This window comes from Lampris incognitus, chromosome 16 (assembly GCF_029633865.1).
Source record: "Lampris incognitus isolate fLamInc1 chromosome 16, fLamInc1.hap2, whole genome shotgun sequence".
Taxonomy (NCBI): domain Eukaryota; kingdom Metazoa; phylum Chordata; class Actinopteri; order Lampriformes; family Lampridae; genus Lampris; species Lampris incognitus.
The window spans coordinates 12167808-12193209 of record NC_079226.1 but is presented as its reverse complement, the minus strand read 5'-3'; the positions used below and the strand labels follow the sequence as shown (position 1 = coordinate 12193209).

Below are 25402 nucleotides of genomic sequence, written 5' to 3'. Positions count from 1 at the left end.
CTTTGAACAGTTGAACCCCAAGTATTTTAACTCATTCGCCTTCATCACCTCTACTCCTTGCGTCCTCACCATTCCACTGTTCCCCCTCTTATTCATGCATCTGTATTCCGTCTTGCTCCGACTGACTTTTTTTCACTCTTTTCTCCAGTGCATTCCTCCACCTCTCCAGGCTCTCCTCAACCTGCAGCCTACTCTCATTACAGATCAAAATGTCATCTTGTGGACATCATAGTCCACAGAGATTCCTGCCTGATCTCGTCCCATCCACCTGTCCAACACCATTGCAAACAAGAAAGAGCTCAGAGCCGATCCTTGATGTAATCCCTCTTATACCTTGAACCCATCTGTCATTCCAACTGCACACCTCACCATTGACACACTGCCCTCATACATATCCTGCACCACTCCTACATACTAATCTGCAACTCCCGACTTCCTCATACATTACCACACCTCTTCTCTCAGCACCCTGTTGTATGCTTTCTCTAAATCTACAAAGACACAATGCAACTCTTTCTGGCCTCCTCTATACTTCTCCATCAAGATTCTCAAAGCAAACATCGCATCTGTGGTGCTCTTTCGTACCATGAAACCATATTGCTGCTCGCTAATCGTCACCTCTCCTCTTAACCTAGCTTCTATTACTCTTTCCCATGTCTTCATGCTGTTGTTGATCAACTTCATACCACTGTAGTTGCTACAGCTCTGCACATCACCCTTATTCTTGAAAATCGGTACCAGTATGCTTCTTCTCCACTCCTCAGGCATCCTCTAGCTTTCCAAGATTGTGTTAAACAGTCTTGTTAAAAACTCCACTGCCATCTCTCCTAAACATCTCCATGCTTCCACAGGTATGTCATCAGGACCAACTGCCTTTCTACTCTTCATTCTCTCCATAGCTGCCCTCACTTCCTCCTTGCTAATCCATCACACTTTCTGATGCACTATCCTCACATCATCCAATGTTCTCTCTCCCTCAATCTCTCTCTCTCTCTCTCTCTCTCTCTCTCTCTCTCTCTCTCTCTCTCTCTCTCTCTCTCTCTCTGTCGTTTTCTTCATCATCAGCCCATCACAGTACTCCTTCCACTTTCTCAATACACTGTCCTTGCTTGTCAGCACATTTCCATCTCTATCCTTGATCGCCCTAACCTGCTGTACATCCTTCCCAGCTCGGTCCCTTCTATCTAGCCAATTGGTGCAAGTCCTTTTCTCCTTCCTTAGTTTCAAACCTCTCATTCCTTCTTCTTTGACTTCACCACCTTTGTCTTCGCTTTTTGCTGCATCTCCTTGTATTCCTCTATACTTCATCTCTCTGACTATCCCACTTCTTCTTTGTTGACCTCTTCCTCCATATACTTTGCTGTAATTCCTCATTCCATCACCAAGTCTCCTTGTCTTCCTTCCTCTGTCCAGATGACACAAGTACCTTCCTAGCTGCCCCCGTTGCTATTTCTGCAGTGGTTGCCCAGCCATCTGGTAACTCTTCACTACCACAAAGTGCCTGTTTTAATTCCTCCCTGAATTCTGCACAACAGTTTTCCTTCTTCATCTTCCACCATTTGATCATTGGCTTTTCCTTCACTCTCTTCCTCTTCTTGATCTCCAGTGTCATACTACAGACCACCATCCGATGCTGCCTAGGTACAGTCTCCCCTGTCACCACCTTGCAGTCTCCAATACAATTTCAGATCATGCCTCCAGCATAAGCTATAGTCCACTTGTGTGCACCTTTCCTCCGCTCTTATACATCACCCTGCATAAGATATAGTCCACTTGTGTGTACCTTCCTCCACTCTTATACATCACCCTGTGTTCCTCCCGCTTCTTGAAATGTGTATTCACCACAGCCATTTCCATCCTTTTCACAAAATCCTCCACCATCTGTTCCTCTACATTCCTCTCCTTGGCATCATATACCTGCCAATCACCCACCCCCTCCTCACCTCTGTTCTCTTCACCAACATGCCCATTGAAGTCTGCTTCAATCACCACTCCTTCCTCCTTGGGCACACTCTCTACCACTTCATCCAACTCATTCCAGAATGCTTCTTTCTCTTCCATCTCACACCCAACTTGTGGAGTATGGGCACTGATAACAATCATCATCACACCCTCGATTTCGAGCTTCATACTCATCACTCTGTCCAACACTCTCTTCACCTCCAACACACTCTTGACATACTCTTCCTTCAGGATTACCCCTACCCATTTCTCCTCCCATTCGCACCATGGTAGAAGAGTTTGAACCCACCTCTGATGCTCCTGGCCTTATTCCCCTTCCACCTGGTCTCTTGCACACAGTATATCTACCGTCCCTCTCTCCATCATATCAGCCAGCTCTCTCCTTTTACTAGTCATAGTGCCAACATTCAAAGTTCCAACTCTCACCTCCACATGCCTACCCTTTCTCCTCTCCCGCTGCCTCTGGACATGCCTTCCCCCTCTCTTTCTCTTTTGCCCAAAAAAGTAGGATAGTTTCCACCGGTACCCTGCCGGCTACCGGTGTTGGTTGTTGGTAACCCGGGCCTCGGCCAATCCGGTATGGAAATCTGACTTATGATCTGCATATTTGATTTGGCAAAGGTTTTATGCCAGTTGCCCTCCCTGACACAACCCTCCCCATTTATCCAGGCTTGGGGTTGGCACTAAGAAGGCATCCTCATTGGCTGGGTTATTGCAGATGTCTCAACTCCCTGTGATCCACTGTCAAGTCAAGTCAGTTCTATTTGTATAGCCCAATATCACAAATTGCAAATTGGCCTCAGTGGGCTTTACAACAAAACAACCGCCTGTCCTTAGATCCTCACATTGGATAAAGGACAGCTCCGTAAAAAAAAAAAAAATCGTTCATGGGAGAAAAAATAGGAAGAAATCTCAGGGAGAGCAACAGAGGAGGGATCTCTCTCCCAACGTGCAATGGATGTTGTGTTTACAAAATTTACAGAATACAACATTGAGAGGGTATTACGGAATTTATAAAATAGAGTTAGAATATGATGAGGAGGATGCCAAGCATTGTCCAGACACCACTAGAACAGCCCAGGACCCGAGCCACGCGACCATCATCACCATGTAGAACCCCCCCCCCCCCAAAAAAAACCAACATTAGTCACACATGTGAGTGAGAGAAGGATATAACGTTGAAAAAGGATAACAAAATTATATGGCTCTATAAGATATATAAAAAGAACGTGATGAGGGGGATGAGGAGGACAGACTGCACATGCACACAAGGGAGATTCACATCACACCATTCACACACAGAAGTGAAAGGAGAGGATGTCATTCAGCGCAAGAGAAAAGACGTGAGAGAATAGAACCGTTTTCAATAGTCAATCTATACTCTATAATCTCGTCATGCACAATGCACAGCTCAAATCCCCAGACGGGATTCTTCTGACCCTGAAAGGCTTCAAGTGCCCAGGCTTTCATCCTCAGAGGCCATGAATCTTCAACAACACACCTGGAAACTCAGACCCACAGAATCAATATGCTTTTAAAATCATCTTTTTAAATACTTGTGGTGCCTTTTGTGATGTCTCTCATATCATTGGTTTGCCTGTCTGAAAGACTTTCGTTACATATATAAATTGTGTGTTTTACTGATTTACCTTCTATTCTCATGCCTTTTGTCCTTGGAGCCTTTTCATTCATTCACACACCCGTATCAAAAAATGTGAATTCATAGTCAAATCAGTATGGAATTCATGCAACGAGAGTTGCACACCCATAGAATATTTTCTCACAAATACATTTTTTTCCGTAGATATCTTTCAAGCACAAGTCAATAGCTACAACTGCTTTCATCTTCCGCGAAAAGTCTCAAATGCTGTTTTTTTTTTTTTGTGTGTGTGTTGTTTTTTTTTTGTTGCTCACAATGACAAGTTCTGCACACTCACTTTTGCACCATATATCTCAGTGAAATGTGGAGCAAACGTGATTTGTGCTCCTGTGGAGCCACAAGATCAGAGATTAGTATTTTTTTATTTTATTTTATTTATTTTTTTAGGCATGAGAATAGACACCCCATTGGCCGCTGGATCATAGGTCAACGTTTCCGCCGTATTGGAGCGGGAAATACTGGCCTGTAGACAAATACAACTAAACGGGGGAGTTGTGGTTTTTCTGGATAAAAAGCACTATAACATTTACATTTCTCAACCAATTTCAATGAGTCCTTTTGTCTTCAAGGGTTTACTAGTGCAGCGCCCGTTTGGGTGTAATCCCTCCTCCGACCACAGTGTGGATTGCAATGGCAGAGTGGCGCTGTTCACCCGGTCGCTAATGGAAGAAGTGCTCCATCTCCGGCGTATATTCTCATGCCTAAAAAAACCCCGATATGTGATCAGTGCTCCGGTCCTGGCTCTACTGAAGCACAAATCTCCATTTGCTGCACATTTCACTGAGCTATGTAGTGCAAAAGTGAGAGCTTGCGGCACTGGTCATTTATGAGTGAGAAACAGCATTTGAGAGTAGTAGCTGCCTATTCAAGCAGTTGTAGTTATTGATTTCTTTGAAAATATCTATGGAAAAAATTTATTTGTAAGAAAATATTCTTCATGTGTGCAACTGTCATTGCATGAATTCATATACTTTTGTGGATGTGCAAATTTTGTCCATGACTTCACAGTTTTTGATTCGGGGGTGTGAATGTGTTTTGCACCATATTCACTGCAGCAACTTTAGCAAAAATGTGAACATGTCGATTTTCTTGATTTGTGATTTGTAGAATAGGATTTGTACATCTACAATGACGAATTTGAGAAGGTGTAACTGTTTTGTTGTGTTTGTTGGAGGGAAAATGTTTTACAGGTTTGCAACTCCTCAGAGTATTTTTCTCTGTGACTTCAATTTTCTACAATTAATTCCACTGTAACGGTGCTCAAGTTGTTTTGCTCCTATAAAACCATCATATATTAGAGAGAGAGCGAGAGAGAGACCTGGAGACCTCACTACAACCATTTACAAGGTGATTGATATAAATAACCTCCCTAAATCAAAAGATACTTCTAAACATTTTTCTCTGACTTCAAATTTACTGATATGTGAATATTTTCTACAACTACAAATTCCACTGTCACATCGCTCAGTTGTTTTGCTCCAATAATACATTCATACCCTCCTTCCTTCAGAACTCCACCAAAGATAAGCGTGAAGAGCCTTTTCCTATACTAATTGGGTCTGCAAAGCGGCCTTCTCTCCACCTCACATAGAGGTGCCAAATTGGAATCAACCAGACAGGAGACTCGTCAGAGAAACCATACCTTTGACACGGTTATCAGATCTCACAGCAGGACACGGGACCACTTAATGACCTCCCCGGGCTATTGCAAAGGGGGAACTTACCAGAGAAACTATGCTTTTGACATGGGTATCAGATTCACAGCAGGACGTGGGATCACTTGGCGACCTTTCCGGTTTATCATCACCGTTGATCACGTGAAGACGATTTTAATCTCCTCTCCACACAAGACAAGAAAGCTTTCACCCCATAGTGTAAGCTTTCTCACCGCACCAAATGATGGAGACAGGACAATGACTTGATCGATTCAAACCCCATCCCCTCTCCCTCTCTCTCTCTCTCGATTCTGGCGTGAAAGCCATTCATCCCGCCTCTGAAACACCCGAGCCTAGAAGACTCATAAAAAGCCAAGTCTGGCCTTTTGTTCTCAAGTCTTCCTTCATTTTTTAAGTCTTCTTTTATTTTTCCGAGTCTTTTCAGAAGTTAAGTCTTTATGCGTGCTCAATAATCCAGGTGAGGTAATCACAGAAAGGGGAGTCAGTTCATCTGGACACAACGCTTATTGAGAGAAACGTTTCATCACTCGTCTGTGTGACCTCTTCAGAGGTCAGTTTTCTGTTTCTTTCCCTCTCACTTCAAGTTTCCTTCAAGCATTTCTACATCTCTATTCAAGTTATTCTCAAGTCTCTTTGGTTTTTCAAGAACTTCTATTTCTCTACTTGGTACTTTTGCCTTTTATTCCACTCACCAAGTTGTGCGCATCTCAGCTCTGTTGTGGAGCAAGCCTCAGTTGTGTATCTCTTTTCAGCCGAGTAAGCTGAGCTTTTGATAATTTTCGTATTACAAAGAAATCCTCGCGTGTGATAATTTTTGGAGGTTTTATCGTCTGCCCAACGAAATTACTTGGAGATTATTTCAGCCGAGTTGGATCAGGCAAAGTCAGGGTAGCGGATTACTATTTGACTGTCGCCCAGACGGCCCAGTGCAGCAAAGATTTCATCACCTATCAACACCTGGCTGCTGCTAAGACCCTCCAGGCAGTCTTTGCCCCCTGTAGGGGAGTGTGTCTATGTTCCCTCAGCCCTGTGTTCCCTCCTGGCCTTTTTTTTTCGAAGGGGGGAGTTTTCCCACTTGTCTCCTCAGTTGAATTTGGCCAACTACCTACCCCACTCTTCTAAGCCATACCGGTTGCTGCTCCACCCCCTCTGCCGATCCGGGGAGGGCTGCAGACTACCACGTGCCTCCTCCGATACATGTGGAGTTGCCCGCCGCTTCTTTTCACCTGACAGTGAGGTGTTTCACCAGGGGGACATAGCACGTGGTAGGAGCACACCAGTCCCCCCCCCCCGAACAGAGGCCCCGACCGACCAGAGGAGTCACTAGTGCAGTGACCAGGACACATACCCACATCTGACTTCCCACCTGCAGACATGGCCAATTGTGTCTGTAGGGACGCCCGACCAAGCCGGAGGTAACACGGGGATGCGAACAAGCGATGTTGGTTCATACCGTATTGGTATGAACCAGCGATCTCCATGTTGGTAGGCAACGGAATAGACCACCACACCACCCGGACATCCCGTTCCCTCTCGATTTAACCTCAATCTTTATCTAGTCCTTACCTTAACCCAACGCTTACCTTAACCGATAACTACCCTATTTGATAACTAACCTGCGGGGCTGAGGGAACATAGAGCTTTAGATACCATAGGGCTGCCCCACCCCAGGAGTTAGCAAGACCTCATTGCTTACCAGCGTCTGATTTTTGCCAGGAATAACCCAAGCAGCTCCTGCCCAGGGACATAGCGGGACATCAGTGAAGAGCTCGCCTCAGCCGACACCGTTGCCAGGTAACCTCGGCTTGCCTGTGGGTGAGTCCTCATGCGGAAGTTGTGACTAAGCCTTCACGGATCATTGCTCAGCCTCCAGCCGAACCGAATCATCTCTGCATCGACGCATCATCTAAAGTAGGCTGGAGTTGCATCTGCTGCCTTTGATAAGAGTAGATGTGGAACTGTCATCTAATATCTCCATCTTAAGCCTTGGTGAGATTCTAATCATTTCACAGCGACCCGCCTTGGTAGTTCTGAAAACCACACACTACTTCACACCATCGCCAAGCTACGTGAAGCTCTGCTTTGTCGTTTGAAAGGGTTTATTTCATCACCTATTTGATTCTGATTTTCCATTTACTCATTCATTTATTCTATTGTTGGTAGACGTTTAGCCATTAATACATGTCTCTATTGTTAAAAGTCGTTGTAAAGACCGAAATCCCTGTAACAGAGAATCTATAACCTCAGGTCTGACGCTGATTATTTCGGTTTATCTTGATTTCCTACATCATGCTAGGTGGTGTCCCAGATTTACAGAAAGAGCATAACTGTGGCTTCATGCTACACGCTTTACATGCAAACAGACCTGTTTCATTTCTCACTGACATCACCTGAAAACGTGAAGACAAAAAAAACCACACAACACATTTATTTCCAGTTGCAAAACGATCTTCCTCTTCGCTTCGCAAGGTCAGTTTTGGGGAATTTGTGCAGCCGTGCAATAGAAATACACTGTGAATTGGACAATAGAACACTGTGTATTTCTATTATCCAATTCAACATGGAGAAATCAATTTTTGCAGCCTTATAATGTCCTACAATACAACTTTCCCATCGTGCAAAGTAGCTGAAAGAATGAGAAGCAGTGAGGTTCTGACTCTTCAAGTGGCGTGGAAGTAGATGGTACATATATATATTATTACAGTCCGCACCCCACCACGTAGCATAGCATCGCAGTTGACTGACGGCAATTTAGCAAAGAAAGATGCCAAATCCATTTTTCATCACAGTGATGGAAGAGAAACTGTTGGGTAAATTCAGATGTGACAGCCCCTGCAGGCGAAGTCGACTTATTTTGCCTGATAGGTGAGCCTGATTTTAAGTTTGATGCCATATTAACGACACTGCATCACATGATTTCACATAAGAGCTTTCACTTAGCGTTAAAGGCTGGCTTTTATTTCCTCACTCTTCCTTTGAAACGTTAGTTTTTGCCTTTTAATTGTGAAAAGGAAGAGAAACACTTGTAAAAGCACGGTGTTGACTGTGTTTTTCATACAGGGGAATGGGCTGTGGTAGGAGTGAATGGCTAAAAGGAGAATCGGTCGAACGAAACCTTCACTTTTCATTCTTCAGCCAAACACCTTTTTTTTTCCAGGGTGAGCTCTTAACAGCTTCCCACGTCACTGCCAGTAATTATGCTGTGCTCGGGGCCGAGGTTGGAAGTAAAGCAAACTTGCTGAAGAGAAAGTACGGTCGTCATGACCTGCTTCAAATTAGCATCCCCCCACCTAGCGTAATGAGCGCTTTTTTTTCTTTTTTCTTTCTGTTTCTTGGCAGAAACAAAAAGACGGAAAAAACAAAACAAAAAACCTGTTAAACGATGTAAGAAATGTTTGTGTGTTTCTCTAGGACATTACTTTAAATACAACTTTGCTCTTTGCTATTGGTGGTATGATCACAAGGTCAAAAGGCCGTTGCTGGGCATCCAGGTAGCGTGGCGGTCTATTCCGTTGCCTACAAACACGGGGATCACCGGTTCGAATCCCCGTGTTACCTCCCACTCAATCAGGCATCCCTACAGACACAATTGGCCGTGTCTGCGGGTGGGAAGCCGGATGTGGGTATGTGTCCTGGTCGCTGCACTAGTGCCTCCTCTGGTCGGTCTGGGCGCCTGTTTTTTGGGGGGGGGGGGGGCTAGGGGGAACAGTGTGATCCTCCCATGTGTTACGTCCCCCTGGCGAAACTCCTCACTGTCAGGTGAGAAGCAGCTGGCGACTCCACATGTACAGGAGGAGGCATGTGGTAGTCTGCAGCCCTCCCCGGATCAGCAGAGGGGGTGGAGCAGCAACCAGGATGGCTCGGAAGAGTGGGGTAAATGGCCGGATACAATTGGGAGAAAAAAAGGGGGGGTACAAAAAAGAAGAAAAAGGCCCTTCCTGAGTGATGTTGAAATTTGATCATACACACAGAATATCCATCCATCCATCCATCCATCCATCCATCCATTATCTGAACTGCTTATCCAGGCCACCACAGGGCTCACACACACACACACACACACATTCACACCTAGAGACAAGTTAGTACGGCCGATTCACCTGACCAACATGTCTTTGGACTGTGGGAGGAAACCGGAGCACCCGGAGGAAACCCACGCAGACACGGGGAGAACATGCAAACTCCACACAGAGGACGACCCGGGACGACCCACCAAGGTTGCACTACCCCGGGGCTCGAACCCAGGACCTTCTTGCTGTGAGGCGACCGCATTAACCGCTGCACCACCGTGCCGCCCTCACACAGGATAATGTGTTGTAAACTGAATGAAAATGAATGGGCACCGATAGCTCTGTCCCTGGTCGCACAGGAAGTCCCCAGTTCTTGCTCGCTTTATATAAACACACACGGTGTGTGGGTGGAATTGGACGACGGATCGAGAGCTCGCTCAGCCCGTTTAGTCGCGTCTCTCAGCCTCGTGTGGAAAGCGGAGTCAAAGGAGAAGTGCTCAAAGTGAGCTTTTGCGTGCATTAATATGGGCATGGTATCTGAAGTTAAGAGAAAATACAAGCCGACAGCCTGCAACTCACATCTGTGTTGGTTTCCTTGACAGGCACCGGCACATGAACATAGACGTGTAATGACACACACGCACATACACACATACACACACACAAAGACAAACATTTACCAGAGAGAACCAGACATAAGTGAAGCCGAGGTCAAACTACTAACTGTCAAAATGTTTGTTTTAGATTTTTCAAAAAAAGCAAGGTGACTGTTTCAAAAGTAATCCTATAGAAACTCTAAAAACCTACAAGAGTCATAACCGTTGTCAGGGTTGGCTCTCTATAGCCGATGTGGGTAATTTTAGCTTGATGGGTGGACGGATAGATTGATAAAGAGACAGCCATGGAGACCGATGTCAATGTACCTCGTTATATAACGGAACCATTTTGTGCGATTCAAACACAAACCGATGGCCAATACACTGCTGCGTGTGAGCCAGCCACACAAGCAGGCCGTCCTTCACCGTTTGCATCAACATGGCTCAGAAATACTGCACGGCTCTCAGTGCAAAGTACACCTCAAGGGCCCATTAATTGTACTGCACAATACACACTTCATCACTCTGCTGTGGCTATACAGGCATCCACTGAATAGAAAGCAGTAGAAGGCTTTCAACGTGACCTTGAACCTCCTCAAGTTCTTCACATCTCATTGGACTTCAAGGTCCCCTTGTGGGGAACTGGCTGCTGGAGAAACAAGTTTTAACCATGGAAACCATTACCTCATCCGTTGTTGGTGCTAAGTGATCGCTGCCACCACGTCCTATAGAAACAGCTGTCTCCTACAACGAGGACCCTTTTAATTAAGTCATTCCAACGCAGCGCCACCTCATTAGGCAGCGCTCTGTTAAAGAACCCTATCTGACACCTCAAGTCACTGATAACCTCTTCAAGATGTGTTCCACCTCCCTCCGCAAAGTCAATCCTCAAATAAAAGCCAGGTCTCAGTAGAGGTAATTTATACTGATATAACTTATGCTAAAGTTACAGAAAGGGCTGGGTAGTCCTTTGAGGATGTTTCCATAGCGATAAGGGCATCGATACAGCAGCATAGTCACGCCATATTAAATGCTGAATGTGGAGCTCCCAGGGAAGAGGAGAAGAGGAAGGCCAAAGAGGAGGTTTATGGATGTGGTGAGGGAGGACATGCAGGTGGCTGGTGTGACAGAGGAAGATGCAGAGGACAGGAAGAGATGGAAACGGATGATCCGCTGTGGCGCCCCCTAACGGGAGCAGCCGAAAGTAGTAGTAGTAGTAGTCGTGCCATATTCACCACCAGCTAGGGCTCTAAGAGCCATGGACTCAGGGCGGTTAGTTCAGCCCGGAGTCCAAACCAAACATGGTGAAGCGGCGTTTAGCTGTTATGCTGCACACCACTGGAACAAACTACCAGAAGATCTTAGATGTGCCCCGAATATAGCCATTTTTAAATCAAGGTTAAAAACATTCCTCTTTTCTTGTGTGTAGGATTGAGCATTAAAACCTGCACCTCCTTCCAACTGCACTTTAACTCAGGAAGTAGATCTCCAGTCACTCCCGTCGGGACGTGACTATGTCGTTATTCTATTTATTTTTTTGTACGTCGTATTTTCTTTTTATAGTACCTGTCTTTCAATTATATTACTCTTTTTAAGTACTAATTCAAATTCCATTTGATATACTTTGTACTCTTTGAATTATATTTTATATGTGATTGTTCCTATTTGTTTTTATTTACTCTTTTAATTATATTTCATATGGTTGTCCCTTTTCTGTTTTCATTTGTGTAGAGCACACTGCATTCCCCTGTGTATGAAATGTGCTATGTAAATAAACTTGCTTGCTTGCTGTTGATCTGAGTTTCCCTTTTTAAAACGGATTTTTCTCTATTAATAAATAGTAATTTCATCCGTCTGGATCATGCAGTCAGGTTATATAAAACTAACTGTCCTCTTTATACTTTGGTTGGAGACACTCGATAGACTGCTGCTGAATTTGCTTTATTAACACGAATGCAGCATCAAACACGTTCCTACTCGGACAGGCAAAAGGACTGAGAAGTGATGATGGTGTTGTGATGTTTCTATTGGATAGACCATTAATATTACTGTTGCACAGTGGATGATGAAATAGTGGTTTTTAGAATAATGAGGAGATATTTTGTTTTTCTAACGGGACGTCTTATTTAGAAAGAGTCATGAAAGGGCAAAAGTGCTCTATGTATCTTATGTGTCTCAATTAGAAATGAAACATTTTGGGGCATCTGGGCAGTCTAATTCTGTTGCCTACCCTACCAACTCAGGGATCACTGGTTCGAGTCCTCGTGTTACCTCTGGCTTGGTTGGGCGTCCCTACGACAGACACAATTGGGCATGTCTGCGGGTGGGAAGCTGGATGTGGGTATGTGTCCTGGTGTCGCTGCACTAGCGCCTCCTTTTGCTCGATCAGGACACCTGTTGGGGGGGGGGGGGAATAGCGTGATCCTCCCATGCGCTACGTCCCCCTGGCAAAACGCCTCACCGTCAGGTGAAAAGAAGTGGCTGGCGACTCCACCTATCAGAGGAGGCATGTGGTAGTCTGCAGCCCTCCCCGGATTGGCAGAGGGGGTGGTGGAGCAGCAACCGGGACGGCTTGGAAGAGTGGGGTAATTGGTCGGATACACTCGGGGAGAGAAAGCCCCCCCCCCCCCGAAAAAAGGAATTAAACGTTATGATGCAAAAATATTCTCAATTATACTTCGAGAAAAAGGACAAATTAGACATGATAGCCCGTTTCTGATAATAGTCTGTCTCAAATAAGGGCTGGTTCTCTCTCCAGCTGGGGTAGATAAAGCCCCTGGCCACTACTTGACAATTTACAGTGAATATTGTGAGCAGATAAGATGTTTGACTCTGCAGGGTGGAAATAAACCTTCAAAAAAAATAAAATAAAATAAAACGGGCGTTGTGGAGGATTAAGTGAGCATGTGTGTTTACAGTAATCACAAGTGGGCCATAAGCATCTGCTTACGACGCTGATTGCTGCATGTGCTGTAGTGTTTACAGTGACACGGGGGGGGGGGACGGAAGTGATGTTGATTTTATGCCGGTGGTCGTAGCTGTTGACATTATTTTGCAGTCACAGTTTTACCTCGTGTGCTCAGGCTGCACAGAAGCACATTGAAGCGAATATTGCATCGTCTCACAAAGCCCATTGCACTTCGAGTGCCTCTCATGTGCGACCCATTATGAAAGGTCAGTTTAAAATGATGTAGCCCTTTTAAAGACAGACTGTCGTTTACCGAATCATATGATGCCTATACCTGGTATTTGCCCACAGAGAGGAAGGACAGAAGAAAGAAAGTGGGAGGACAGCATACTCTAAGTAATATGTAGAGACCACTTGATATGACTGCTGGATTACCATATGCAAACCTTTTCACCCAAATAGGGTGCATTAGTATGTAGTGATTGTAAATGTTTGTATTGGAAGTCTTTTAGTTAGTAAAATAAGGGTCTTTGTACACCTGTTAATGTAGGACAGGTGCATCAGATGGTAGGCAAAAAAAAAAATCAAATATCGCAGACTCCCAACTGTCTTCACTTACAAGCTTTACTGGAAACTGGAAATGTTTAGTTGATCAGACCTCCATCAAGTATCTAAATAAACATTGCAAACAGACCTTTTTTTTCCCCCACCTTCGGTGTGGGAAACTGGCAGCACGAATCCACATTTGCAGCGGCCTCACCCGCTACTGGTGTGGGAAGATGGCAGTGTGAATTCACGGTTGTGGCGGCCTCACCCAATACCGTACATGCAGTGTCTTTGTTCATGTCTGCGTCTAAGCTGTCTTCATTTGATGGCTAGGAGAGCTTGGTCTGCTGCCCTGGGCCCACAGACTAACGCAGCGTTAGTCTGTCAATAAACGCTGTATCCAGATGAACTGATTCAACTTATTTGATTTTTGTACCTGGATTACTGAGCATGCATCAAGACATTAAACCCAATGTACATTAACCATACCATACAACAATTAAAAACCCTGCAACATCAACGCAGTCAAATAAAAATGGGTTTTAATTTGATTTATTTATGTGGTTGTATGTGCCTATGGTAGGCTTGCCTGGGAGACTGTTTTGCATTTGAATGTGGACACAGTTGTGGTGGACCTCAGGTCAGCAGGCAGCTTGCTCCAAATGGCAGGACCACAGTAAAACTGAAGGTACCTCACCAGACTTCGATCTAGTTCTGGGAACAGCTAGAAAACCTCTGCCTGATGACCTGAGAGGCCTGATCAGGTTATAGTTTGGAATCAATCATTCAATCAATCAAGTTGTATTTTCTATAGCGCTTTTCTAGCTGCAACAGCCACTCAAAGTCACTCATTATGTGGTATGACAAATAGCTGATCTTCTCCCTGATGGTCTCACTTGCTTATGTTAGACAAATAGAGGCATCGAATATAAATTGGGATTAATAAATAAACAGTGCTAAACTCCTCATTGTGGGTTTAAGTTATGAAAACCCTTTACATCCATTCAGAAAAGGAAAAAAACCGATGCAGCCGAGGTATTTTTATCCACCTTTCTCTTTTTGTTGTACATGTTACACAAGTTAGAAATTCTCATCTGTAAATCAAACTAATGAATGAGAGCATGTGGAGACGTTACTTTCAGTAATCTGTCATTATGTTATTTAAGTATATGTGCCAGTTAAAGACCAAGTATTTCATGGAGGTTTTTCTTTTTTTGGGGGGGGGGTAATGGTCTGCCAACAGTAAGAAATAACAGACCTAGGGGCATCTGGGTAGCATAGCAGTCTATTCCGTTGCCTACCAACATGGGGATCGCTGGTCCGAATCCCCGTGTTACCTCCGGCTTAGTCGGGCATCCCTACAGACACAATTGGCCCTGTCTGCAATGGGAAGCCGGAAGTGGGTATGTGTCCTGGCCGCTGCAGTGGCGCCTCTTCTATTTGGTCGGGGCGCCTGTTGGAAGGGGGACTGGGGGGAATAGCGTGATCCTCCCACGCGCTACATCCCGCTGGTGAAACTCCTCACTGTCAGGTGAAAAGAAGCGGCTGGCGACTCCACGTGTATCGGAGGAGGCATGTGGTAGTCTGCAGCCCTCCCTGGATCCACCAGAGGGGGTGGAGCAGTGACCGGGATGGCTCGGAGGAGTGGGATAATTGGCCGGGTACAATTGAGGAGAAAAAAAGGGGGGGGGGAGATAACAGACCTACGTTTTTGGAATGAATGAAATAAACGTTTCCACATCTGCAAGTCAAACTTTTATCTTAATGAATATTTAGTGATATCGCTAAACAAACAGTATTTCAGGGCCAAGGTTATTTGATGGATGTCTCTCGTCTCACCAGATCACCGATGCCCTGGCGTCGGCAAAACATGTGACCAGCGCCTGAGGGCTAACCCAGAATTCACATGGAGTATAGTGGCCCCCGAGGGGGAAGGAAGCGACAAGGCTGAAAAGAAGGGAGGAAGTCCCCAGGGGTGGGAGGAAGGTAAGACTGAAGGTATCACCTTTCCCTCTTGCAGGGCAATTTCATTCTTCAATCAAACCGTCACGGTTCATGCCATGTGTTGTTGAATGGACAAGCCTGTGTTGAAATAAGTTGAGCTGAAGCTACCTGGGATAGATTTGGGGTTATCAGCCAGCACACCTGCAGAGATGGTTTGGCAAACCTCAAGAAGTCCACATTAAGTGCCTTAGCCTATAGTCACAAAGGGTTTTGGCGCCGAAGGAAGCGGGCAGGATGGGATGTTGGCTAAAGCTTTAATGCGATACTGCTCTTAATAAAAAAAAACTTCTCTCGGGTTAAGAGATAAGTGAATATAGTTTGCTGCGCCAATAGTTTTCAACAACTTGTAGGCCTTCACCTTAAACTTTAATATCCTTCGGCTCCGTTCATTTTCATGCTGCGGAAGATGAGAAAATGGCCTCTTCTATCATTTCATCTCCTGAGGTGATGGTGAAATGGAGGGAGACAGACGGGTCTATTTATTTCCCTAAAAGTTTCTCTTTCCATCAGATGGCTAAAGTCTTTGTAAACAAATGGGCTGAGCCCTTGGAAAAAAAGTGGAAAAAAAGGGGGGGAATATATTGACTGATAATGGAGAGGCTTTGTGTGAGCGGCGTGTAGAAAAGAGGAGCGTTGAAAGAAGTCGACGTTGTAAGCAGCGACAGAGGAGGTGTGCATGTAAACGCATTTATCAGGCTGGAGCACCGGCGGCGCTGCACGCTTACTGCTTATGTGTCAGGCTGCCGCGGCCTTTTGCCTCGCCACAGGAAATAAACAAACTGTTTCCTTTTCAAAATCAGCTCAACAGTTGACCAAAACGTTTCAGTTTTTTAATTCCCAGGTAACTTGTTTTTGGAATTTCTATTTGATGTTATCAGTCTGAAATGGTAAATGCAACTTCATTTGTTAATGTGTAGTTGGACTTGTTAACACAATTCAATGTGTAGTTGGACTTGTCGATATAATTTAATGTGTAGCTGGACTTGTCAATATAATTCAATGTGTAGCTGGACTTGTCAATATAATTCAATGTGTAGCTGGACTTGTCAATATAATTTAATGTGTAGCTGGACTTGTCAATATAATTTAATGTGTAGCTGGACTTGTCAATACAATTTAATGTGTAGTTGGACTTGTCAATACAATTTAATATGTAGTTGGACTTGTCAACATAATTTAATGTGTAGTTGGACTTGTCAATACAATTTAATGTGTAGTTGGACTTGTCAATATAATTTAATGTGTAGTTGGACTTGTCAATATAATTTAATGTGTAGTTGGACTCGTCAGTATAATTTAATGTGTAGTTGGACTTGTCAATACAATTTAATATGTAGCTGGACTCGTCAGTATAATTTAATGTGTAGTTGGACTTGTCAATACAATTTAATATGTAGCTGGACTCGTCAATATAATTTAATGTGTAGTTGGACTTGTCAGTACAATTTAATATGTAGCTGGACTCGTCAATATAATTTAATGTGTAGTTGGACTTGTCAATACAATTTAATATGTAGCTGGACTCATCAATATAATTTAATGTGTAGTTGGACTTGTGAATATAATTTAATGTGTAGTTGGACTTGTCAATATAATTCAATGTGTAGTTGGACTTGTCAGTATAATTGAAGCATACAAGGCAGGATGTTGGTGTATGTGGTGTGTATCTCACTGCTCAGCATATCAATCAATCAGATTTTATTTGTGTAGCACTTTTTTCATACAAACAAATGTAACACAAACTGCTTCACACAATAAAGAGGTCACACAATAAAACCCTCCGCCCACAAAAAAAAACTACAGGCAAATTTCATAAAAGTACAGACAAGTTTAAAACTGAGTTAGTAAAGTAAATAAAAGTGCCATAAACACTGATTAATTAAAAGTAACAACAGAGCAGAATATATAAAACACACACACACACACACATATGAATGTAGCTGTAGGCTGCTTTAAAAAGTGAGGTTTTTAACCTGCTTTTAAATGTGTCCGATATGGGGGCCTCTCTCAGGTCCTCAGGCAGGGCGTTCCATCTACTTGGGGTGTAAATAGAAAATGCAGCGTCCCCTGCTGTATATAGAAGAACACTGCAAATCCCACATGCAGCGCACATCACCAACGCTGAAGTGCTGAACAGAGTTAAGGAAGCTGTTGGTCACCATGATAGTTTACCCGCAATGGTAAGAAAGGGGGGGGGGGGGAAAGGAAATTAAACTGCTTTGAGCATGTTTGCCGAACGGAAAGGACACTTGCAAAGGACGTCCTGCAAGGCCTGGTAGAAGGGACAAGGAAGAGATGGGGGGCCAAGAAACACCTGGGAGAATGGCTACAGATGAGCGTGGTGGAGGCGGGGGGAGCTGCGATGGATAGGGAGCGGTGGAAGGGACTTGTTGAGGCATTGGCTGTGCTCCTACGACCTCTGTAGTTACAGAACTGATAATGATGATGAGTGTGGCTCTACATGCATCTAAATCAGACAGGCAAAGGAAATGAAACAAAAAATAGTGATAATAGTTCCCTTTTTTATAGAGTGCAAAAAGAAAACCTAACACGTTGACAAATAGTAAAAATGTGCAAATAGTTGGTCACTTAACTCTTCACACGTGCGATGATTACTTAAAGAAACACATTACCAGGAATATATATATATATATATATATATATATATATATATATATACACTACCGTTCAAAAGTTTGGGATCACCCAAACAATTTTGTGTTTTCCATGAAAAGTCACACTTATTCACCACCATATGTTGTGAAATGAATAGAAAATAGAGTCAAGACATTGACAAGGTTAGAAATAATGATTTGTATTTGAAATAAGATTTTTTTTACATCAAACTTTGCTTTCGTCAAAGAATCCTCCATTTGCAGCAATTACAGCATTGCAGACCTTTGGCATTCTAGCTGTTAATTTGTTGAGGTAATCTGGAGAAATTGCACCCCACGCTTCAAGAAGCAGCTCCCACAAGTTGGATTGGTTGGATGGGCACTTCTTGCGTATCATACGGTCAAGCTGCTCCCACAACAGCTCAATGGGGTTCAGATCTGGTGACTGCGCTGGCCACTCCATTACCGATAGAATACCAGCTGCCTGCTTCTGCTCTAAATAGTTCTTGCACAATTTGGAGGTGTGTTTAGGGTCATTGTCCTGTTGTAGGATGAAATTGGCTCCAATCAAGCGCTGTCCACTGGGTATGGCATGGCGTTGCAAAATGGAGTGATAGCCTTCCTTATTCAGAATCCCTTTTACCCTGTACAAATCTCCCACCTTACCAGCACCAAAGCAACCCCAGACCATCACATTACCTCCACCATGCTTAACAGATGGCGTCAGGCATTCTTCCAGCATCTTTTCATTTGTTCTGCGTCTCACAAACGTTCTTCTTTGTGATCCAAACACCTCAAACTTGGATTCATCCGTCCACAACACTTTTTTCCAGTCTTCCTCTGTCCAATGTCTGTGTTCTTTTGCCCATCTTAATCTTTTTCTTTTATTGGTCAGTCTCAGATATGGCTTTTTCTTTGCCACTCTGCCCTGAAGCCCAGAATCCCGCAGCCGCCTCTTCACTGTAGATGTTGACACTGGTGTTTTGCGGGTACTATTTAATGAAGATGCCAGTTGGGGACCTGTGAGGCGTCTGTTTCTCAAACTAGAGACTCTAATGTACTTATCTTCTTGCTCAGTTGTGCAACGCGGCCTCCCACTTCTTTTTCTACTCTGGTTAGAGCCTGTTTGTGCTGTCCTCTGAAGGGAGTAGTACACACCGGTGTAGGAAATCTTCAATTTCTTAGCAATTTCTCGCATGGAATAGCCTTCATTTCTAAGAACAAGAATAGACTGTCGAGTTTCAGATGAAAGTTCTCTTTTTCTGGCCATTTTGAGCGTTTAATTGACCCCACAAATGTGATGCTCCTGAAACTCAATCTGCTCAAAGGAAGGTCAGTTTTGTAGCTTCTGTAACGAGCTAAACTGTTTTCAGATGTGTGAACATGATTGCACAAGGGTTTTCTAATCATCAATTAGCCTTCTGAGCCAATGAGCAAACACATTGTACCATTAGAACACTGGAGTGATAGTTGCTTGAAATGGGCCTCTATACACCTATGTAGATATTGCACCAAAAACCAGACATTTGCAGCTAGAATAGTCATTTACCACATTAGCAATGTATAGAGTGTATTTCTTTAAAGTTAAGACTAGTTTAAAGTTATCTTCATTGAAAAGTACAGTGCTTTTCCTTCAAAAATATGGACATTTCAATGTGATCCCAAACTTTTGAACGGTAGTGTATATATATATATATATATACATATATCAACGGGGGACAATGGTACTTGGATAGGTAGCTTGGAATACAATACAGATTACACCATTAAGTACTAAGTAAACAGCAGGTTTGAGGTGAGTATAAATACTCGACTCTTAGTAGTTGTTATATATAGTTGAGTGAGTAGTTGTGCCGGTAGATGCTGGAGAGCAGCAGAGGAATATGAACGGTTATCAGTACCCATGTAAGGTGCAGAACAACTTTGGTAAACTAGAGGGCAAAAGTCACTGATGAAGTCTAGTTCATAGTGTAAGAAGCTAATGTTGTGCCTTGTTAAAAAAAGAGGCCCGGCATCACTTCCCGGAAAGGAGGGAGAGGACACACACTATTGTGGAGTGCCAATACAGAGCGTCAGTAGATCAGTGTGTTTGACTTAACCTCCTTCACACTGTGATTGCTGTCTGTCAGAAAGTTGTCAGTTGGTCAGCACGGTCAGCTGAGAAAGCACAGCTTGCAGGATGTTTGGTACAATGGAGGTGGTACAATGGAGAGGGCGACTGCATAGATCAAGTCCATCAACAGTATCTGGGCGTGGATGTCTGCGTCGGAAAGACACTGCAGAAGGAAGTGCAGGCCCATGTTGACCTGCAGGCCCAACAGCCAGTCTGGGAAGGGTTTAAAGTGTCCTTCAGATGTCTTCACAACCAAACATGTAATAATTACTGTGGTTGGTGAGTCTATCGCTATGATGGGGTATTTGAAACATATCTAAGATGAATATAACCAAACTGGTACATATCAATAAAATGTCCAATGCAGACTTTTAATGCAGATTTTCTGTAGAAAAAGGTATCTTTTGTCTCCTTATGAAATAGGGGAAGAAGTTGGCACGGGAGAAACTGGAAACAGAACCGTGTACTGACCTTTCCCTATGTTGTCTCCAAAAATGTTGGTGAATGTCTCAGTGAATATTCATAGATGCCTCAGCTGTGGATTTGCAAACTCTACGTCTCAGTAGGTGTCTAAAATATTCATACACACTCGGACCAGTTCATCACATGGCATGTTGGAGACCTTGAGATATTGATAAAGTTTACTCCTGAAAAGTCTTCCGAAAAGTAACATTCTTATTTTTCTTTCTGTCCAGCTAAAATTGACATTTTGGGGGGGCTTGGGGACTTTCCCCCCCCCTTTTCTCCCCAATTGCACTTGGCCAATTACCCCACTCTTCCCGAGCCATCCCAGTCGCTGCTCCACTCCCTCTGCCGATCCGGGGAGGGCTGTAGACTACCGAAATGGGCATTTCTGGTAAGGATCTCAAGGTTGCTGAACTTCTAGGTAGCGGGCCAGGGAATTCGGATTAAACATGGATGAATTATGCTACAGGGATATCAAAGACAGGATCCATAATCTACTTAAAGGCCACATCAAGTCTTTGTGCCTCTCTTCCTGACTGCACAGAAGCAATAATCAAAGCCATGCATGCAATTTTGCAGTAAAAAAAGGTGAACCAGTGGAAGGTAGGCGACACAGTACAAAGGAAATGTATGTGCATAATCACGCTGAACCCCCCAGTTAGCCAATACAGTTGGCGTGTTTTGAATAATTGAGCTAGGCGAGTTGCTGTCTCTACTCATTTCACTGGCGCTTGCAGTTTAAAAGGGATGGAAATAAGGGATGAAATGTTTAATGGCTATGATCTGTGGATCCGCTTGAGTCATTTTCCACCCAGCGTTCCTGATGTAAGATGTTCACCTTTGAAGCTGGGAAAAGCACAATGCTACCTTTGTCCAGGGATGCTGGTAACTAGCTGTGAGCCGTGCAGGATGCAGGCCGATCACACAGCGAGTGGGCATCAAGGCTACTTAAGGTGTTGGACTCAAGCAGAGAGGTTCGGGTATTGTTAACGGTGAATTATCAATGCTTTCATTTGAGACGCGTGTGCTGGGGAAAGCAGTGTTCAGATGAAAAGCATCCAAAGTCCTGTAGTGTTGTGGGGGGTAGTGTAGTGGGGCAGACATGTAGATGCTCTGGTCAGGTTTTTGATGCCCAGTTTACAGTGCTAAGATGTGCAGTTGAAGATCATGGAACTGTAGGTGTATGAAGAATCCACAAAATGCAAAAGTTACTTCAAAGTTGAAATCCTTGGTTTTCCCCGATCTGTCCATTGTTTGCAGTTCTCCTCTGGCAGGGAAAACAACAAGCACGGGGCAATTATCGCCTGTATGCAGTCAGCTCAGCAGTAAAGACTTCCCGTCCTTCTAAGAATGGCATCTTCAGACCAAAGCGAATACAGGCGATCTAATGTATTACAAACTGCATCAAACTCTCTGGAAACACTGTTGCTGTGCTACTGTAATATTGATTTTAGAATTGGTAGATTACTTGTACAGCATGAGCACTGCCACATTTTCGTCACGATTCAACCCTGTTTCCTGTTTGAGTGGGAACACGTTTGTTGCTGCACCAGCGTTGTCCTCCAACCATGCTAAAGATGCCAGTTAGCGTTATGTGACCTCACTCCATGGTCCAAATGGATAAGATAATGACTGGTGGTGAACAAACAGAGATATCAGTATTTAGCTGTGTTCAGTATATGTATATATATATATATATATATATATATATATATATATATATATATATATATATATATATATATATATATATATATATATATTTGCTTGTTTGTTTGTTTCCCCCCCTGTATCCGTGTTGATATTCCTCACCTCATTAGTCGAGCACTCGACACCATTGACGGTTTCGGACAAAAACACTATATATATATATTTACTTACTTGACTCACTGAATTTTATATGTATATATATATATATATATATATATATGTATACACACACTCACTGGCCACTTTATTAGGTACACCTTGCTAGTACCGGGTTGGACCACCTTTTGCCTTCAGAACTGCCTTAATCCTTCGTGGCATAGATTCAACAAGGTACTGGAAACATTCCTCAGAGAGTTTGGTCTATATTGACATGATAGCATCACGCAGTTGCTGCAGATTTGTCGGCTGCGCATCCAGGATGCGAATCTCCCAGTCCACCACATCCCAAAGGTGCTCTATTGGATTGACATCTGGTGACTGTGGAGGCCATTTGAGAACAGTGAACTCATTGTCATGTTCAAGAAACCAGTCTGAGATGATTCGAGCTTTATGACATGGCGCGTTATCCTGCTGGAAGTAGCCATCAGAAGATGGGAACACTGTGGTCATAAAGGGATGGACATGGTCAGCAACAATACTCAGGTAGGCTGTGGCGTTGACACAATGCTCAATTGGTACTAAGGGGCCCAAAGTGTGCCAAGAAAATATCCCCCACACCATTACACCACCACCACCAGCCTGAACCGTTGATACAAGGCAGGATGGATCCATGCTTTCATGTTGTTGACGCCAAATTCTGACCCTACCATCTGAATGTCGCAGCAGAAATCGAGACTCATCAGACCAGGCAACGTTTTTCCAATCTTCTATTGTCCAATTTTGGTGAGCCTGTGCGAATTGTAGCCTCAGTTTCCTGTTCTTAGCTGACAGGAGTGGCACCCGGTGTGGTCTTCTGCTGCTGTAGCCCATCTGCCTCAAGGTTCGACGTGTTGTGCGTTCAGAGATGCTCTTCTGCATACCTCGGTTGTAATGAGTGGTTATTTGAGTTACTGTTGCCTTTCTATCAGCTCGAACCAGTCTGGCCATTCTCCTCTGACCTCTGGCATCAACAAGGCATTTTCGCCCACAGAACTGCCGCTCACTGGATATTTTCTCTTTTTCGGATCATTCTCTGTAAACCCTAGAGATGGTTGTGCGTGAAAATCCCAGTAGATCAGCAGTTTCTGAAATACTCAGACCAGCCCGTCTGGCACCAACAACCATGCCACGTTCAAAGTCACTTAAATAACCTTTCTTCCCCATTCTGATGCTCGGTTTGAACTGCAGCAGATCGTCTTGACCATGTCTACATGCCTAAATGCATTGAGTTGCTGCCACGTGATTGGCTGATTAGAAATTTGCGTTAACGAGCCGTTGGACAGGTGTGCCTAATAAAGGCCCCTTGACCGACCAGAGGAAGCGCTAGTGCAGCGACCAGGACACATACCCACATCTGGCTTCCCACACGCAGACACGGCCAATTGTGTCTATAGGGACGCCCAACAAAGCCAGAGGTAACACGGGGATTTGAACCGGCAATCCTCATGTTGGTAGGCAACGGAATAGACTGCTACACTACCCAGATACCCCTCGGTCTGTCTTTATATTTAAGTGGGCTTAGAAGATGCTTAAGCGACATTTTTTTCCCCATCAAATTGGCACTATTTTTCTTCGCATCATCACCCAAGTGGCACATCATAGGGGTAGTTTATTATCAACCCACTGGTGTCCCTGGTCATAGCACCCCTGGCCTTGGTCGAGTGCACCCTTCTCTTTCTCCATGAGTGATGTGTGGTGCACTTTAAGCATGTTAGCTGTTAAGTGGCTAAAGTGACTAATGAGAACAGCTTGAGGCAGCGACGCCCTTGGCAAGGCCATTAGCATGCTAAGCCGTGGTTAGCATTTAGATCGAGAGGAATCACACCAGTTATCATCCGGTGGCACAACCCTTCAGCCCCTTTTCAGTGTCGGATAGCAGAGTGACATGTTTTTCTCCGAGAGCCAGGAATCTATCCGTGTCTTCCAGTGTGGGCACAAACTGTCTCGGCGCCAAATGCTGCTGCTTTACTTCTTTGCTAATCGGGTCGATTGGAAACGAGTCACCTCCGTTGAGTGCGGTCTGAAGAGATTTCAGCAAAACTGACACTTAAAGGGAAAGTGGGGTCACCGCTGAAAAGGGGTGGAAAGAAAGAGAGAAAATGACTTGGACGCATTTTGGGGCTTTTTCTGCGCCCTTTTCGAGTCGGGTGGGTCGTCTCAATTCCACACGTCTGCCCCGACGTCTCCTACCACAGAACAGCGTGAATATGATTGCACATTGATTTCTCGCTCTCACACATACACACACACACACACACACATACACAACGGAGGAACCATCAGCTTGAGCTCGGAGCTGACTGGCAGGGGGAAACATCCAGTAGGATGCGGTTTTGCGAGAGCCGTTGATTTGTTTGTTTGTAATGGAGCAGCTCCTGAGGCTGTCTTTGTCATCTGCCAGCTCTGGGAGTCATCTGAATTTCCCTAGCCGGGCTTTGCATTACAGGATTCTGGATGAAAACCGCAAATGCAGAAGGGGCGGGGGGGGGGGGTTGCTGTTTTTCCTTCTTTCTTCTCATTATGTTGTCTGGAGAGGCACTAGAGCTTCTCACAGGGCTGTGAATCTCTGAAATTGGCCGTAGGGGCTTTGTCCCGTGACATTGTCCATAGAATGCATGCTACGTAGTCTGAAATAGGAACGTTGTCACGGCCGACGGATGCAGCTCAATTTATCTGCAGTGCTTTCTGAAGTGTTATTGATCACCACTTATATGTGGAGTTTTTGAAATACTGTCATTACATTTACAGACGAGCATCTTCTTTTATTCTTTGACGTTTTTAATTTTATTTATTTATTTTGTGACAACCCCGGGGTCAGCCCGGCTTCAGCACTATGGCCAGTGACCCGGCACAGCCCAGAAACGCACCTGGCCCCAATCGCGAGAGGGAGACTGAGCGACACACCTGGCCCCAATCGGAGGCTGATGAGCCCCAGGATAAAAGGGAGCCAGAGACAGCCGCCCAGGGGGGAGAGAGAAAGCTAGAGTTGTGTTGGCTGC

General features: G+C 44.3%; 1 protein-coding gene across 1 annotated transcript in view; it reads left to right on the top strand.

Annotated features, from left to right (window-relative positions):
* Positions 1–25402, top strand: part of alk (ALK receptor tyrosine kinase) — a 580497-nt gene that overhangs the window by 240277 nt on the left and 314818 nt on the right. The window contains exon 3 of the mRNA XM_056296340.1: positions 15201–15356. Coding sequence (XP_056152315.1) covers positions 15201–15356 — 156 coding nt within the window. The remainder of the gene's footprint in view (positions 1–15200; positions 15357–25402) is intronic.